The sequence below is a fragment of the Lonchura striata genome, chromosome 7 (genome assembly GCF_050655825.1).
Source record: "Lonchura striata isolate lonStrDom1 chromosome 7, ASM5065582v1, whole genome shotgun sequence".
NCBI classification, from domain to species: domain Eukaryota; kingdom Metazoa; phylum Chordata; class Aves; order Passeriformes; family Estrildidae; genus Lonchura; species Lonchura striata.
Genome location: NC_140709.1, coordinates 37,110,057 through 37,127,840, shown reverse-complemented (window position 1 = coordinate 37,127,840; position 17,784 = coordinate 37,110,057). Strand labels below are relative to the sequence as shown.

General features: G+C 53.5%; 1 protein-coding gene across 38 annotated transcripts in view; it reads right to left on the bottom strand.

Moving 5' to 3' along the window:
* The window catches only part of PCBP3 (poly(rC) binding protein 3), a 54,920-nt gene extending 38,536 nt beyond the window's left edge, over positions 1–16,384 (bottom strand). For 4 of the 38 annotated variants that reach the window (XM_085584700.1, XM_085584703.1, XM_085584706.1 and 1 more), the window contains exons 1-5: positions 16,277–16,384; positions 13,460–13,550; positions 7,340–7,414; positions 6,078–6,183; positions 1,081–1,171 (exon numbers count right to left, since the gene is read on the bottom strand). Coding sequence is in view for 24 of the 38 variants with exons in the window: in XM_085584680.1 (XP_085440806.1) it covers positions 6,078–6,183; positions 7,340–7,414; positions 13,460–13,662 (384 nt within the window). In the remaining 14 variants the exon portion in view is untranslated. Of the gene's footprint in view, positions 1–1,080; positions 1,172–6,072; positions 6,184–7,339; positions 7,415–13,459; positions 16,242–16,276 lie in introns of those variants that run through there. The other 34 variants (XM_085584701.1, XM_085584698.1, XM_085584707.1 and 31 more) reach the window with 15 other exon arrangements.
* Between the last annotated feature and the right edge of the window lie 1,400 nt (positions 16,385–17,784).

Genomic DNA, 17,784 nt, shown 5'->3' with positions numbered 1-17,784 from the left:
AGAAACATGATGGTATCAGGAAGAATTTTGACAACCTGAGGAAAACGTGCATCTGAAGGCAAACAGAAAACAAAGCGAGCATCGTAACACAAGGGATTCCTCTCTTCAAATCAAATTTCCCCAGCAAAAGGAAAGAAAATCAATGAAAATAGGATGGAATTAAATAATAAGAATACTTATAGCATTAAAAATTAATGGCTGTGGAATGGAATTAGAAATATTTTTTTGAAAATCCTGGAACTAGAATGGAATTCAAAATAAAAATATTACAAAATTGGAAATATACTGGAATTAAAAAGTAGAAATACTTAAAACCAAACAAAACAAAATAACAGAAGGTAAAACTCAAATTAATCAGAGATGGGGTTTTATTTTTATTAATAAAATAAAGACATTATTACAATCCCTGTTATTTTAGTGTCCATTCCTTGAAGGCAATTCCATTTGTGCCATTCCCACCCAAGTGCACACACAAATGACACTGTCCAAAGCCTGAGCTGCAAATCACGGAATTTAGGAACAGCTGGATATTCTGGTTAAGGAAGAGATGGATGCCTCCCTACCCAGGGTGGCACTGGCTGCCGGGCATGGGTAAAATGGAATTTAACTAAAATAACTAATTTAACTATTTAATAAGTAATTTAACTAAAGCATACACTTCGAGAACGATGATTTTGCAAAACAAAGTCGCAGCAAGTATTGTCAAATTTAACTCACAAAAAATATTTGGCAATTGGGGTTTTTTTTTTGCAAAAACAAAAAAAAATTCAGCAAAATAATTTCCCAAAAATATTCTGGGAATTTCTCCCAGGAGAGACCTGGGGAGCAGCTGCTAACTTAAGGGAATCCCATTGCTTGCGTGCCCATGTCTCCCATTGTCCCACCTCACGCTGCCACAGACTTAAATTTCCTCCACGAGCGATTCCCTTAAAACTGCTCCTAAGCATTCAAAGCTCTTCCAACCCACACTGGAGCCCGTGGACCCGGCTCATTCCAGGACTCTTCCCTGACTTACACTGGTGGGAAAAGTTGCCCGCAGCGGGTGGTCTTCCACCAAGACAATCTTTTAAATCGCCTTACCTTTCCCAAAGAACCGCTTTCGTGCTGCTTTGGTGGGAAGGGGATCCAGACAGATGGCCAGTCTTTTCACGTTTGGAAGGGATGAAAAATGCTACAGGGGGGAAAAAAATCCCAGTGATTTTTTTTTTTCTTATTCTGCTGTTCAGCGCAGAAGGGCTCCCAACCTCATTGGCCCTGGGAGATCAACCACGTGGCATGGGATGAAGGGCACATGACCTATTTTCTCCCAAATCCCTGGGTTTGCTGGAAAGGGGGATGCACCCACTGCTGATGCTCTTGTCATTTCATGGACGTTGATTTATTTATTTATTTTTATTATTTTTTTTTTAAAGGCCACTGAGCAAATCTGGATGCCTCGAGGCGATGAGAGCGAACCAGCCAACGCTTTCAACATGAAGGAGAAAGGATCCCAGCATGAGATGAGCTCCGGTGTGCTGCCCGTGCGCAGGGGGAAATTTGGGCATGTTTTACAGGGTGCCTGCCCACCCAGTGCAGGGCCAGAGCCTCTGGGAGGGACAGGCTGTGCTAAACCCTTCATCTCAGAGGCAGCAGCACGGTGGGAAGGACCAGGCTGAAGCCCTGCCTGCACATCCCAGAGTTCAGCTGGCTCCCTGCAGGAAGCGGATGTGTTACAATTGCTCCATCACCCAAACCAGATGATCTCATGCCCTGATGTTGGTCCTGAGCCCTCCACAGCTGTTCCCATCCTCTGCTACCCTCCTGGCTGATGCACCAAACAACTGCTCCAAGAGATGGCAATGTCCTCCTCTGGAGGCTGCTGGAACAGTTTCTGGGAAGCTGGACCAAGAACAGTGGAGGGAGCGTGGCACGCTCTAGGTGAGACTGCCCACTCCCACCAGGCCCAAAGAGTGTTTCAGTGTTCCTCCACAGTCACTCACCCAGCCCAAAATGAAGCCCAATTCTGGGCATCCCAAAAAGATCCCCGAGACCCTGTGGAGCAAGGAAAGCCAAGCCACTGCTCCCAGCATCTGATTTTGACTGGTGCTGGGGGTGTCCCCTTTTCCCAGCTCTGAGCCAGCACCCAGCTCTGTCCCAGCTGGCCATGGTCCACAGGCCAAGCATCTCCTGTCCTTCCTTCAGTAGCTAGGGCAGGTACCAGACCTTTGGTGTCCAGACATTCCATTTGGGGAAGGAAAAAGGAATTTTTGGAGCTCTCAGATATCTTCATGTTTTGTCCATCAGAGCTCAAGCCAGTCGGACCAGTCAGAAGCAGCATTTTTTTTGGCAACCCAAGTGTCCACCGGGGTGTGCCAACCCTTGGCTGTGCCATCTTTCCATGCCAGGGATACTTCATCTGAAAGCTACAGCCAAATCTACCTTGGGTGTTTGCCCTTGGTAGAGCCCTTCTGCAGAGCAGCTGTCACCAGCCACCCCATCACCTGAGGGCTCAAGACCTTATCCAGGAGTGGCACCTAAGGCTCCTGGGAGGACCAGCTTGGTGGAGCAGCCATGGCCACCTCCAGCCTTTCTTGGCATCACCACCATGTCCCAATGCTCGTTCTTCCTTGCAGATGTTCCCCTTCCATGGCTCTGCACAGCGATGGGAAGCATCAGGAGCACAACCCCTAATTTCAGATTCTTCCCGAGGCCAGACTGTCTCACCATGCTGTTCCCAAAACCACAAGTACAGCCATAAAAGACCCCAAACAGTATAGAAAAGTGAAGGGTTTCACCCAAATCCTCTCTAGCTCGGAGGGTCATGCTCCAGCCAGGTTATGGGGCACCCAATTCCAATGAATACACACTGAGGGAGAAGCTTCCCACAGTAAAATTTCCAAATGCAAACTATGGCCACAGCCCAAAGCACCCAGCTCATCGCTTGCCCCTCCCATGTTTTCTGATGGCCACAGAGAAAAAACCTGAGCGTCCTGGGACAGATGAAGGTGTCCCTGCCCACGGTAGGGGTTTGGAATGAGATGACCTTTAAGATCCTTTCCAACCCCAAGCATTCCATGATTCTGTGATTCCATGAAGCCTCACCCCATCTCTCAGCCCCCTCCTCCTTCCCCAGAAAAGCTAAAGCTGGCTCCCCAGTAATCTTCCCAATAATTATATAATAGAGAGGCAGGTGGATAAATCATTTCAGGCCACTGTGCCGACAGAAAGCAAGCTGGATTAAAAGATCAGAATAAGCAATACTTAGATTTAAATGGTTTGTTATTTTCAGCTGCAGAAAAAAATCTGTGGCTAAAGCACAGAAGATGCGAATCAAAGGCGCATCATCTTCTTTTCCCCCAAAACCTGACCTTTTTACACATCAGCCAAGACAAGTTCTAAATTTCCAACCTCAAATCAGGTTTTGTTTCCCAACAGGTAAGAAAATACACTTTGCCAGTTCATATGACATTTTAGCTAAAGATTAAGAGATGCTTCAAATTGTATTTTTCCCACGTGAGGCCATCAGAGCCCTTAAATCAGGAGAACCAGTGTATGGTTGGCAGATAACATCACTGCCTACAAAAAATGTGGCTCCTGGCATGATGGGCACCAACCCCTTTGCCTTGTCCCATGCCTCCCCACATCCCAAGCTGATGGCAGGTGGCTGCCAGGCTTACCGGCAGTGCAGAGGTGGCAGTGGCAACTGGGAGAAGCCCATCAGACAGTGGAACGGCTCTCTACGGGGACCTATATGTTGTCCCCCTAGCCCCTAGCAAGGTCAGCAGCCCAGGGTGCTGTGCTCTGACTGATGGCTTTGGAAAGGCGTGAAGGGGAGGCAGGAACAAAAGGGGGAAGAGAGGGAGGTGGGCTGGGGGCCGAGCTCTCCGCAGGGCATGGTGCTCATCAGCCCAGTTTGGATCGATGGGTGAGCTCCACTCATTCACCTTCAAGTTCAGATTGAGCAGAAGGGTCGAACTGGGAAATGGTTTGGCACTGGCAGGCATGTCCCCATCACCACCCTGCAGCCTTGTGTCACAGCTGTTTGCCTTGCTGGAATGGGCAATTCCCACCCCACAGCATCTCCAGAATCAGCATTCCCACCTGAGCACATTGCTAACCCCATAGAGTCTCCATATTCCAGCATCAGCATTGACCACTCATCCTGTCACCTGGATGGGAGATGGAGCAGCAGTTTTTTTCAGTGTGAAGTTCCAGAATATTCTGAGTTGGAAGGGATCCACAAGGATCATCGAGTCCAACTCCTGGCCCTGTACAGGACAATGCCCACAATCCCACCTTGTGTTCTTCCAGGTGTCTCTCCCAGCTGTAATTTTGCTCTAAAAATGTCACGACACCACACACATAGTATCAGCCTTGAGTTCTGACGATGGAATCCCATGGAGCAAGAGATCCAAGACACAGCTTTGGGGAGGGCTTGTGAGAGACAGGCACCAGGCTCCTCTCCCTCCTATGGATGTGGGAGAGGGGCTGGGACACAGACCTGGGAGAAGAGATGGGATACTGGACAGGGAGCATGAGAAGGAAGAAAAATTATGTCAGAGACCTTACCAGAGGGAGATGGGAGCTATGAGATGTTGTGATGTTCACCCAAATTTAGCCTTATATTGCAGGAAAGTGTATTCACTAAAACCAGAGAATAAAATACACTTGCTGAACAGGTGATGGCGGAAACCTCACACCAGACACAACCAGTATCCACCACATCACCAGAGACCATGGATAAACCTCCTCAAAGTTTTTTTTTTTTGTAAGTTCTATCCTTGCTGCACCTTACTGGGTCACCTGCAGCTCCGCTGGGGAGCCTCCATCCCCCTGTCCAAAACACCCCCTTATGTTGCAGGTGCAGGCTGTTTGCTCTAGCCAATCTCTCCCAGTGTTTTCCGTGCAGAAAACAGGGAGAAGCTACACTCATAAGAGGAATGGGAAAAAAGAGAAATGAGTTTGTCTGTCGCTACACTTCTGCTTTATGCAGCTGTCTTCTCCCTCGGAGACACACATCCTCCCCCCCACTAATGGAAATGTTGCACTGCCATCCATTCGTGCCAGTCAATACCTGGGATGGCCTGTGGCCACTCCTGATCGATTTGAGTCACAAAAGCAGAGGGGCTGATGAAAATCACCCCGTCTCTGCACTTCCCAGCTTAGCTCTTTTGCTGGTTTTAATGGAACAGCCAGCATGGCGGAAAGCAGGTGTCGGAATCTGTCATATTTAAATGATCCCAAGATGGTAGAAAGTCTCTGTCTTTCAGCCCCACTGCCAAAGAAGAAGCCATAATTGGTCTGTGCTGGTTTCCAGGTTGTTTATTCTGTTGATCTCTCACATGTTCTGCTGCCCTGCCCAGCTCTGTCCTGCAGGGCAGCGTGTGGGGCTCTGCCCTCAGTGGGATGTTACAAACATTAAATACCAGAAACTCCCTGGGCTGGATTTACAATAACGTGCCAATATCTGTCACCTACGTTGGACAGTGTGTCCCCAGCCTGAACCAACAGAAAAATGCCAACACCACAGTGAGACATGGAGGGCATGAAGAAGGAGAAAAAGGACAAGGCACACCCAATTTCCTCCAGCTTGTCCCCTTTGAACCCCTAATCTAGAATCCTAAAATTTTACTTTTGCACCCGTGCCACTCTTAATTATTACTTATATCAAACACTCAGAGCTGGTGATTCATCCTGTAAGATTGAAAACTCTTTTGCATAGACAGAGATCACAGACAGTGTCTCTGGGGGCTCTGTCCAGGGGGGTTCCTGACCCCTGCCAGGGCAGCCAGAGGGAAGCCCTGGATTCCCATAAGCAGGTGGCAAGGGCAGAGATGGTGGGTTGAGAGACCTGTACAGATGCAGGAGAGAGGCCCCAGCACCCTCCCTGTAGGTGTTTTACAGCCTAAGGGACCTGCAAAAATCCCTCCTCCCAAGATTTGCCCAGAGAAGCTGTTGCTACCCCATCCCTGGAAGTGTTCTGGGTCAGGTTGGATGGGGCCTGTGGAAAGTGTCCCCATGGAACAAGATGAGCTTTAAGGCCCCTTCCAATCTGAGCTGTACTGGGATTGTATGACTTGGAAAGGACCTTACCTTACCCTACAGGATGGCCTCGAGCTCCAGAGTGGTTCCTGGGAAGGTCTGGCTGCACCAGAAAAGGGCATGCTGAGCATGGGGGGGAACCCAGCAGTCCACGGCACGATCCTGCAGACCAGGACATGGCAGAGGTTAAAGCACGGCACAGAGGAAAGACCAAAGCTGCATAATGTGAACTTCAGAGAGAGGTAAAACTCAGACTGGGTTGGGGACTGGGGGAGAATGATCAAGAGCATCACCTCCAGGTTGTGCTTGGGTAGGCAAGCAGAATTTTTTCTGCATTGCAAACAGGTTTGGGCAGATCCTCACATCCACCAACCACAGGAAATCATCCTGTGGAGGAGGAGATCCCTGGAATGCCAGAGAGACTCCCCAGTAACCACAGCCCAGCAGTCCTCCTCTGTGGTCACCTGCCTGTGGTTGTGCCCAGCTGTGGAGCCAGGGGCCTGCTTCGTGCAGAAATCCAGCAGTGATGGAAAGGATCCAGCACATTTCAGCACCATGGGTTCCAGGTGCCAGCTGGATTTTTTCTGCTTCTCTCAATAAGTTAACTGGGGCATGCACTACCTGTCAATACAATCAATGGAGCAGCCTCAGCCACTAATAAACCAAGTGCCAGAGGGCAGGAAAACCTCTCCACTGCTCAGAATATTCCCTGGGCAGCAGGGTGGGTGAGCTGCAGACCCCTTGCTTGAACTTGGTGCCGTTCTTAGAGTGCTGGGGCACCTTATGTGTTAACAAGGAAAACCTTCCTCTTCCCAATGACTCAGCAACCTCCATGCTCATCCCCAGTGACCTGGGGATGACCCCACTTTCCTGCCATGGGAAGGAGCCTGTCAGTGGGGGGAGAGCCCATGGGACCTCCTGAGGTCAGTCTTCAGCCCTGCTGATGCTCACAGCAGCATAAGCACTAAGGTCGGAGTGGGCTGCCCAGGGCTTTATCCCTTTGGGGCTGAAAACCTCCAAGGACGAAGCAGACACAGCCTCTCTCAGCAACTAGCTGTCCTCATAATTTATTTTTTTTCCCTCTCAAAAAAGTTCTCTCCATGTCCTCCAAGGTAGTGGCCACATCCCCAGCTGGTGTCACCTGCAAGCACACAGGTGCCAGGATGGACTCTGGGGGACTTCCCCGCTCTCCACCGAGCTTACACCAGCCAGATAAATTCTAAATCCCAGTAACTGCTGCAGTCACAACATCAAGTCCCATGGGCTCTGGCCAAAGCTGAAAACCTAGAAAGGATGGAAACCTCAAACTGTGACTCACCGTTGGAAGACCTGCAGGGCCAGGTCAGGGATCCCGTGGAGCTGGTGCTCAGCAGTGTAGGAGGCAGGGAAGGATCTGGAAGACAGCACATCTCAGCACCCTGAGGAGCCCAGGCAGCCCCCACCTGGAGTCCACAGAGCATCCTCCCAGCCCTGCTGCTGTGGCCAAGGGCAACACAGGGAACAGGGAAGCCCATGGCCAAATCAGAGGAGTCCTTGGTAATTGTTTTATTCCATTCGGTACCAATTGCTGGTCACTGATTCCAGTATTCATAAAATGAAGGGAAGATCCTCATCACAGCACCAGTCTCATCAGCATACCAAGAAAATGGAGATCAAGCAAGGATTTAGGGATGCTGGAAGGACAAGGGGTTGCAAGGAAACCCCAATCCTTCTTCCCAGAGCCAGTGTGGGCACAAATCATCAACCCACATCCCATAAATTCATGGGGGAAGAGACTTGCACTCATCTCCCAGGTCCTAGGTTTGAGTTTATCCTAAGGCAAGGCTTAGCATCCAGCAAACATGGCATTAAGGAATTTTTTAGCAGTTTTCTTAACCAAAAATGGGTCCACGTTTCAGCAGCTCTGACCCTTGTTATGTCCCACCCCTTCCACCCACCAAGCTGCAGGTGAGATCCCAGCCATGACCTTGTGCTCCTGTAGCAGGCACGAGGTGCTCTCTGCCATCAGGGTGCAGGTCACCTCCAGGCACACAGGAAGATTTGGTGCTATGCTGGGACAACCTCACTTCCAGCACAGTTAAGAGTGAACCTCAAGCAACCCAAAAGCAGAAACCTCAGCACTGCAAAGGGCATCTTGGCTGCTTTAAGCACTATCTGACAGCTCCAGTGGGGCTCTTTCCAGAAGATTCTGCTGAGCACAGCCATCCAGCACCTGCCACGTCACACCACAGTGGTTCCTTCCTCATCACTGACCAGTCCAAAGCACTCAGAAATTGTCTTAAAAGGTATCATAAGATGGATAAGCAACATTTGGGCTGCTGGGGGACTATCACCCTTGCTATCACCTCCCAAATCCTCTCTACAGCATGTCCAAAGGCCCTGCACCTTGTAGCTGCCCTGACAGTAAAAGCAAAGGAGCCAATTGAATTTTTTTTCCCTGGATGCTCTCTCCAGTGAAGCATGCATTGCCAGGAGAAGCACCAATAGGCCCCTCCCACCAAAAGCTTTCTACCTCCTGATCCATAGCAGTGGAGAACACAGCTCTATCCCTGCATGGACAGCTCACCTGCTAGCTCTCATGGACTACATCCCATCAGAAAATTTGGTCAGGAATGTTCAAAAGGATCACTCAGGATGCTGAAAAAGTCATTTCTGAACAGCAGAGTGCACAGATCTCAGCAAAATCCCACCTACTGCTCCCAGATAAAAGCACCTGAGGATGCAAGGAATTCCAATGCACTGATGTAACCAATCCCAAAAATCAGCCTCTCAAGACTACAGCATTTCACTGTCCTTAACTCGTTCCAGTGAGGCCACATGGATGCAGGGGCTGGGCAGCACTGCAGCTTGATGGCCCCACCTGCACTGGAGCCCTCAGCCACCTCATTCCAGAGGGCTCGAAATTTAGTCTTGGATGGGAATGGAGGAAATGCAAACACATGGACAAATCTGGGGCCATCAGCAGAATGCCAAGGGGAAGGAGCTGAGGGTGGCTCCCTGCTCATGCCCAGATTCCAAGATAAGCTGGTGGTACTTCCATGTGGGGGCAGTTCCTGTGCCTGGTCCCACAGGGCTGTGAAAACTCCCTGCTTTTGCCCAGGGAGGCCCTATCCTACCATCCCTAATACCACATCCCCTACTCCATACCATTCCCCTTTCCCAAAAATACCAAAGCCTGCTGCGACACCCATCCTGCCTCTTCTGCAAACTCAGGACTTCAAATTCCCCTCACTGGTGAGTCCCTGGATTTTTGTGACCATCAGGAACTTCCTTGGGATGTTTGGGACCATGGGGTACATGTGTGGGGCCCAAGCTCTGCAGAGAGCATGGAGAGCTTGGAGAGGTTCTATAGCTTTGCTGTGACCCTCCAAGGAAGATTCAAGGTCTTTTGGAAGCCATGCTGTGCAGTGGTGAGAGAGGGATGGGATGAGCTGGGATGGGATGGACGGGATGGTATGGATGGTATACGGGATGAGACAGGATATGATGGGATGAGATGGATGGGATGGGGCAGGATAGGATGGGATGGAATGAGATGAGACAGGAATGGGGATGGGGATGGGGATGGGGATGGGGATGGGGATGGGGATGGGGATGGGGATGGGGATGTTCTCCCACCATATCACCAAACCTTGTACACCCAAAGACAGGAATACCTGTGAGATGGCTCCACCTGCATTGATCCCCCAGGCTGCCAGCCCCCTTTGTGCTGGAGGGAACCCCCATTCCCTCCACTGGGGATGCAGCAGCCCCCACATCACCTGGATCCACTTTGCTCTGGGGTTCTGGATGCCACCGCTCCCTGTGCAGGGAGAGAGGGATCCTCCCCTGACCCATGTTCTCATCATCTGCCTTCCCGGGTGTTCCATGCAGACAGAGGTAATGATTTTGATGTCCCAGTGAACAAGCTGTCGGGATGCATCAGCCTCAAAGGGCAGCCTTCAGAGCTGCCTTCTCCTCCCATGTACTGCCTGGGCGAGGAAAACCAATTCCAGCTTTGCACACACACACGCACACACACACACACACAGTGTCACTGGTGCCTGAGATTTTCCAGCCTTTTAACTAAAAACCCTTGCAAACACTACCCATGAGGGGAGGGAGGCAGCAAGCCTGGGGCAGGGGTCAGAGGGGAGGTGCTGCTCAGCTGGCAGAGGGGCAGCCCCATGGGCAGAGCCCAGTGACGTGATGGAACCTGAGCGCTGCGGAGCCGTCAGGAACCTGGGCAGAGATGAGCTAAGAGAAGCTATGAGCAGAGCTGACATCTGCCCCCTGGGTGGGTACCTAATGAGCGGAGACACTGTCCATTTGTGGAGATGAGGAAAAGTTAAAAGATTTCCGAGCTGACACCTGGCAGCCTCCATCGGTGTTCCTAACCACGCAGCAGGGGAAGGAGAACAGCAGTCACCCTCAGGCTCTGCAGGGGTAGGTGAGCTGGATGGCCACGGGGTTGACATCCCAGCAGCTCACCCATGCTGCCCAAATCTCCCCTGCCTGTGTTTTTCTGCCACCTTAAAAGAGAAACTGGTGCTTTCTGAGAGCTGGGTGGGGGGAGAGGGCAGTCTGGAAGGGTCCCATGTGGCCCCATTCCCCAGGAAAATGCAGTAGCTTGGCAGGGAGCACATTCCTGGCTCCAGCAGCACACCAGACCTGCTCTAGGCTGGGATCTGGGAACGGGCAAAGGTCCTGTGGTCTCCACATCCCAGGAGTAGGATGGCACTCAGCAATGCCTCAGTCCCCCCGTGTCACTCAGCAACCCCCCCCACACTTCCACAAACCTAGTTCTGTCAGTCTCTATAAATCCAGCTTCCCTAAGCCCATTTGTCACAAGCTCTTCCCTAACTCACCTCCAGCCTCTTCCCTACCCACCACCTTCCACTGGTAACAAGACAGGAGCAATGAAGCAGGAGAATGGAGAGACCTGTATCACTCCTAGTGCCTCCCAGCTTTCCCCTCAGGAAAACCTGGGTCTAAAAGTACTTGTGAGCCATCAAACAGCCCATTCCCCCAAAAAAATCCCACAGTGAAATGCTCTTCTCCCCACCTGCCTGCCTGCTTTCCTAAAGGCCAAGTGGATTTACAGAGAAAACACCTCCCTGCGAGTATCCTGGCTGAAAAGGGAGATCCTGGAGCATCCTCAAGGCTTTTCACCAGTCTAAAAAGCAGCTTAAAAACACTGACATTACTTTACATGGTTTTCACCACCTCCACCAGCAAACAGTCTCAGGTCTAAACTCCATCACCTGCCTGGCTCCAGGGATTTTTGCTCCTTTCTAAAAAATACAGCCAGAGACGCACAAAAGAAGGGTGCAGCCCTTTCCCTGGGAGTGCAAACAGCAGCTGGGTCAGGCTGCTCCTCCCTGGCACCCGCTGATCTGCTGGGCTCAAGCAGATGGAGCAGCCACAAATACCCCCGTAAATCAGGGAAGGGACTAATCTCCTAGAGGACAAATCAGTTGGCAAGGGGGGGAAGCTCAACATTCCACCTTTTCCTCCCTCCTCCAGCAAACCCAGCAGCACCCAGCATAACTGGAAGAATCACAGCACTCCCGAGGGCAGAGAAGGCACCAGGAGTTTGGGTACCTGGTGGAGACCCATTCTGGGGACAAGCAGACATTCAGGTCACAGCGAGCTAAGCCTCACATGCCTGGTGCAGAGGCACAGTGGCTGGTGTCTCTGTGTGGAAAACCTCATCTGGTGAGCTCTTAAAACTTCCAAAATGCTCTCCAGCCATGACTGAGGCTTCTTGAAGACTGAGAGGTCCTTGGTGGATGTGAGAAGCTGGAGGAGCAGCCGCTGGGATTAGGTGGGTTACCCACAGTGGATTCCCTGGTCCTTCCTCACTGCTGGAGGAGGATTATGTCCACCGGAGAGAGTTAGTCCAGATTCACAGAATGGGATCTAGAGAGCCAAACATGCTCTCTCCAAAACACAGATATCCTCAGAAGGATTGGGAATGACAACGTGCTGATGTCAAAGCTCCACAGCAGATCCCACCATGGACATCACCCCCAGCCACACTCATCCCATGACCTTCAGAAAGACCCTAGACCAAAGACCCCAAACCATAGGTCAGCCCAAGGACACACAGCATGGTCCTGCTCCCAGGGCCATCCACAAGTGCCAACCCTCTCCAATTCATTTTCCTCCTGCTCCAGAGACCACGGAAAGTGAGAAGGTTAGCAAATTTCGTACCACTCTTCATTCTTCTGGGTTGTGTTTTTTTATCCCCTCCTCTTTTCTTCTTGTTCCCTCTCTTCCCTTGCCTAATGGCTGGAGAACTCCTCCTGTGTGCTCACAAGGGACAAATGTCTTGCCGGATATTGTCAGCCCTACTCAGGAAACTCCAAGGAGGGAGAGCTGATGAGGATAGGCAGGAGAGCTCTCAGAAACACTTGGAAGGAGGAGGCTGCAGCCCAGGGAGAGGATGGAAAAGGTACAGGCTGGGATGTGCGGCCTCTGGGTTTGGATTGCACTGTGCACCTCGGCTGGAGGACCATGAATGGCCAGCAGAGCCTGGGGAAGCCCTGATGAGGTGTGACACCCACGAGTGTGGCACAGCATCAGAGCCACCTCTCTGGGTGCCACTGCACATCCAAAGGAATGGCCCGGGACAGAGGGTGAGCCATTGGTGTGTCCCTGGGAATCATGGCCACTCAAGCTATGCAGTCAAAACAGGCAATTTCAAGTCCCCCACTAATCCATCCCCATGCCCTGGAGAGGAGATTTGGGGAAAATCCCAAAATTTCCCTGAGGGAACCCCAGAAAAACCTGTTTTCCAGGTGGGCAAACTGAGTCACAGAGGAAACCACCACGGACAGGCTTGCCTGTCCCATGGAGCCACACTGTTCCAGGGAAGGGCTTCATTTCTGAGATACCCTGGGCTCATGTCATCATGCCCTGCCTTCATGTTATCAGTCCAATAAAAGCCTTTAAATAGGGAATTGTTTCTGTATTTTAAGGAAAGTTTAGAGGCACAAAGGGAATGAGCATCTCTGGGCATATCTGGCCCAGCTCCCACCCCAAGCAGGGTCACTCCAGAGATGGATTAGGCTGCCTGGTATGAAATTATTTCACCCTGAAACCTCAAAACCTTTCCCAAGCCCTCCATTTTTTGCCTGCACACAAGGAGATGTTCTCTGGATGCCCTCAGCCACTGACATCACCAAAAGGCCTCATTTTTATCCTTTTCAGAGCACACTGGGCAGCAGGAACTTCATCACAGATCATCACCTGGTTAAAAGGGGACCACTCCATGGTGGTGCCCACAGTGGTGATGTCCCCATAGTCATGGTTGTGACCCCGTGCCCACAGCAGTGACCAGCCTGGAATGGCCACCAGCCTGCATGACCTGTGCCAGGGTGGAATATGCCACCATCACCCCAAGGGTCCCCTGGACAGCACAAGGCCTGGGGTGGGGCTGTTCCTGCCTCCTCACCTCTGGAGTGGGTTGCAGGCGCAGTACAACCTGAAGGCACAGCTGGCAGTGTTGGAAGTGTGGTGCTGCAGCTGGATGGGTGGTTCCTTCCCTGCAGAATAAAGGGATGAGAGCCAGTCATGGAGCAAAAGCATCGTCCAAATAATGTGCCCCCCACAGCAGCTCCCCATCCTAGGGACACCCACACAAGCATTTGAGCCCATGCCAGAGATGTCACCACCATAAGTCTCTCAGGACAAGCAAGTCCTAGATGCAGCTTTTCACAGCCCACCTGAACAGAGTCCTATAAGGCATGCTCAGAGGCCTCTGGAGCATTTGGATTTTCAGGAATTCATCACCTTGTGCTGGGAAAGTAGGGACAAGAGGGTTTGCTCCTTGGTGGCAGGGATGCATGAGTCATTCTCCAGTCTGATGCCCTTGAAATAGAGCCAAAAAAGCTTTTACCCAAAGTAGCCAGCCACAGGAGAGCTGGTAGAGCTGGAGCTCCAGGATTAACCCTTTCCTGGCAGAAGCTGGCTGGCTGCTCTGCCATGCAGATCCTTTCTCCTCTTCTGCTGAGTGCTGGGTTTGCCCACTGTGTGCACCCAGCAGGTGCCAACACTGCCCTGGCAAGGGCAGGGAGGGGGACATGCTGTAGGACCTCAGTGATGGGCTGCTGCCAGACAAAATGGGGTTGGAAACGCAGGCCCCCCAAATGGGGAACATAATTTCTCTTCCCCATGTCCGACCACAAAGCCTGTCCTGTTTGGGGTCCAACAAAGTGAAAACACAACTCAAAAAAATCTGGTGGAAAACATAGAGCTCTTTATTTGCACTGCTTTGGGGGGAAGGCTCTTGATTCCTGCACTCCTGAGTCCTTGTTTCACTTAGGAACCCACCAACCATCCGTAGCTCTTGATGGGATTCACATTGTTTGGTGTGCCAAGACGTGATGAACTTTCCCCAAAATAGGGGGAACTAGCCTGCTGGGAACTAGCTTCAAACCATGGCCCAGCAGTGGGCACGAGCATCTCTGATCTGGGACAGGGCAAGAAGATGGAGGATGATGCTCCTTGTCCAGGGCTGGGAGTGAAGGGTCCACCCAGGAGTGGCTGCTGCACTGCAGCCTTGCTGTACAGGGCCCCAGAACAAGCCCAGCCTCTCCTGGGGCCATCAAAAAGAGTAGTGAAAGGTGCTGGGGGTTACATTGCTACCCACTAACCTGTGCTGGAGCCTCCTGCCACACCCCCACGGACCCAAGCATCGCTCCACCCACCCCAGCAGTCTGGCAGTGTTTTGTTATCTGCATGGACCTGCCCAGGGCATTTAAAGCAAGCTCAGACAGGAACTTCCCTCTCTCATTCTCCCACAGGCCGCTATGCAAATACTCCTTGAAAGCATGGATTAGGTCACGGAGATTTTGAGTGCCTTTTTTACCTTCCCCAAGGTTCTCCATTCCCAGTTTGCTTCCTTACAGTCTGCAGCGGGGCCTGCTGAGCATCTCCTCTGTCCTGGTGGATCCCTGTGCCCCTGCCAGCCCACTCCCTTGTACTGCATCCCTCACGATGCACCGAAGCTCTCGGCTCTCCCAAGGACGGGCAGTTCAGGCCTGGAAAACCTGGAACACCCAACCCATGCCACAGCAGCGGGCATTACCCCACACCCTCAGCACCAGGGGCACCACGGCCCTGAGCTGCCTCATCTGCCCTGCCTGCAGGACTGGGGGCAATCCCTGCAGTGATTCCCAAGCAGCCACGCAGCACGCGCACGGGTAGGGATCCCTGCAGCGCAACGCCTGCTGCACTGGAGGATGCTGCACTGGCCAGGCTGCTGCACGGACCCCTCCCCAGAATGGGTCTCACCCAGACCCCGGGAGGACCTGCTGAAAGGAGGTGGGCAATAAACACTGCCCCAGGAACCAGAGCTGATAAACCGACCCCTCCTGAGCCCGCTCCGTGTGATGAGAGGCGGTGGCTCCAGCGGGGAGCAACCCCAGTGCAGGGCACCCACTGCTCCCTCAAGGCACATGCTGCAGAACCAGCTCAGTGACCGAGTGGGTGACAGACAGCCCTGCCTGTGGCAGGGGGTTAAAATTAGATGGTCTCTAAGGTCCCTTCCAACCCAAATCATTCTGTGATTCTATGATGATCCTGACTTGGGAGGAAGGACGGAAAAGTCCTGCCTGGGGAAATGGGTTCCCAGGAGATATCTACCCAGCTACAGGGGAAGTTTTGAGGCCAGGAACTCCTTTTCTCACCCCCAGTACTGACGCTGAGGCTGCATTTGCATCACTTGGTGAGCACCATACCTGGAGCACGGGCTCGTAAGTGACCACCAGCCTAACACTCGGGAGATGCCACGGGTGCTGACACCCAAAAACCAGCAGCCAGGGCTCAGAAACACACTGTGGGACCCCTCGGGATCTTCCCACCCAAAGTCACGCCGCATCCCCGCCGTCGCCCATCCCTATGCGCATCTCTCCCCGCAGTAACGAGTGCGGGCAGGGTCGGAAAGCCGTTCCCCTTGGGGACCCCCGCTTACCGCAGGCGGGGACAGCACACGGGGATTGTTTCAGCAGTCCAAGGCTGGGAGCCAGGGACCGAAAACTCCCATTCGGGAAGGTGGCAGCGCACGGGGGCACCTCCTGGGGACGGGGGGACACGGGGACAAGGTCGGTGGGTGCCCCCCGCTCCCCGGGGTGACGGCGCACAGGGAGCCGCCGAGCCCCGCCGCCGCCGCCGCCACACCCCTCCGCGTCCCGCACGGGGACCCTCCTTCCCCCTCCAGCTGCCGGCCCCCCACGCCCAGAACAGCCCCGCAGAGAAGACAAAGTCCTACCTGTATCCGCGGGACGGCTGGGGCGGGGCGGGGGAGCGGCAGGGCTGGCTCGGCGGCGGCCGGAGCCCAGCGGGAGCCCTCAGCCCTGCCCGCTACCCGCCCGGCTCTGCCCGGCCCCCGACTTCCTGCCCCTGCCCCGTCCCTGACCCACTCCCTGCTCCTGTTTCTGTCTTAAACCTGCTCCTCCCCTGCCCCAACTCCTCCTCTAGCCCCTGCTCCTTTTTCAGCCCCTCCGCTGCCCTCTGCCTAATTCGGCCCCCGCCGCAGCCCCTGTACCTGCTCCTCCTCCGCCCTAGCTCCTGCTCTTCCCCCTATTCATCTCTACTCCGGCCTCCGCCCCGTCATTGCCCTCTCCCTAATACAGCCGCTGCCCCTGTTCCTGCCCCTAAACCGGCTCCTCCCGTCCCAGCTCCTGCCTTTCCCCTACTCAGTCCCTACTCCTGCCCCGCCCCTTCCCTGCCCTCGCCCTACTACAGCCCCGCTCCTGCCCCTGAACCAGCTCTGCCCCTGCCCTGTGGTGCCTGGGGGCAGTCGCAGGCGACACCGCCCGCGGTGAGCCTGCCGCAGGGTGACTCTGCCCCAGGGTGCTGGCACTGCCCGGGTGCCCGGCATCGCCCCAGACCGCACCCTGCGGAGCTCCCGCAGCCGGACCCGCCTGCGTGTCAGCGAGGGACCTAACCCTGCCGCCATCCTGGCCCGCAGGGACGGACAGACATCCCACCCGCCCGCGGGAGGGACAGGGTGGAGACGGGGAGCTGGCGGGCCACCCTCCCCAGGACCACCTCGGGGGCTCAGTAGGGTTGGAAGCGTCTGGGTTGGAATATCCACGGCTGCCTGGCCCTGCTTGGGTGGGACGGGTGTGTTTGTGTGTGTGACAGTCCCTGGACGTCTGGGATCCTGTTGCCGCACTTCCAGGCGGGAAGATATAAATATTTCAGCGGAATAGCCGAGCCCTGTCAGCTTGCATTTGCTTCTGGCAGGGTGAGCGCTGGGAAAGGGGGAGGAAAGGCGGGGAAGAGAAGATGCGCTCGAAAGATGCGTCATCTCCCCGGAGATTGGGCACCAGCTCCGAGACCCGAATCTCGGGGGGCTCCATCTCCTCTAGGAATGCTCTTCCCTCCGGGAGAAGTGCACGGCCGTGATTCAGCCCCTCCAGGTCCTGGTGGCCGGACTCATCCCATAAGAAACTCTCGGGGGTTGCTTCCAGGCTGGGCGAGGGGATGAGAAGTTTCGGGAGCTCTGCTTGAAGCACAGCGGGAAACTGTTCAGGACCCTCTGGGATACGGCACAGAGCAGACTGGAACAAATCCACTCCCAGGAAAAAAACGGGGTGCAGAAATAGATCCAAGCAGAGGTATCATAAATCAGCGGAGAGAACCAAGGTCCCCCAGAGGCCACGGCAGATGGGCAAGGAGCTGACCCCGGCTGAAGGCAGTGGAAAAGGGGGTCCTTCACCCCTGCCGATGCTTTCGGAGGGGGATTTGTCCCTGTACGGGACACAGGTGCCG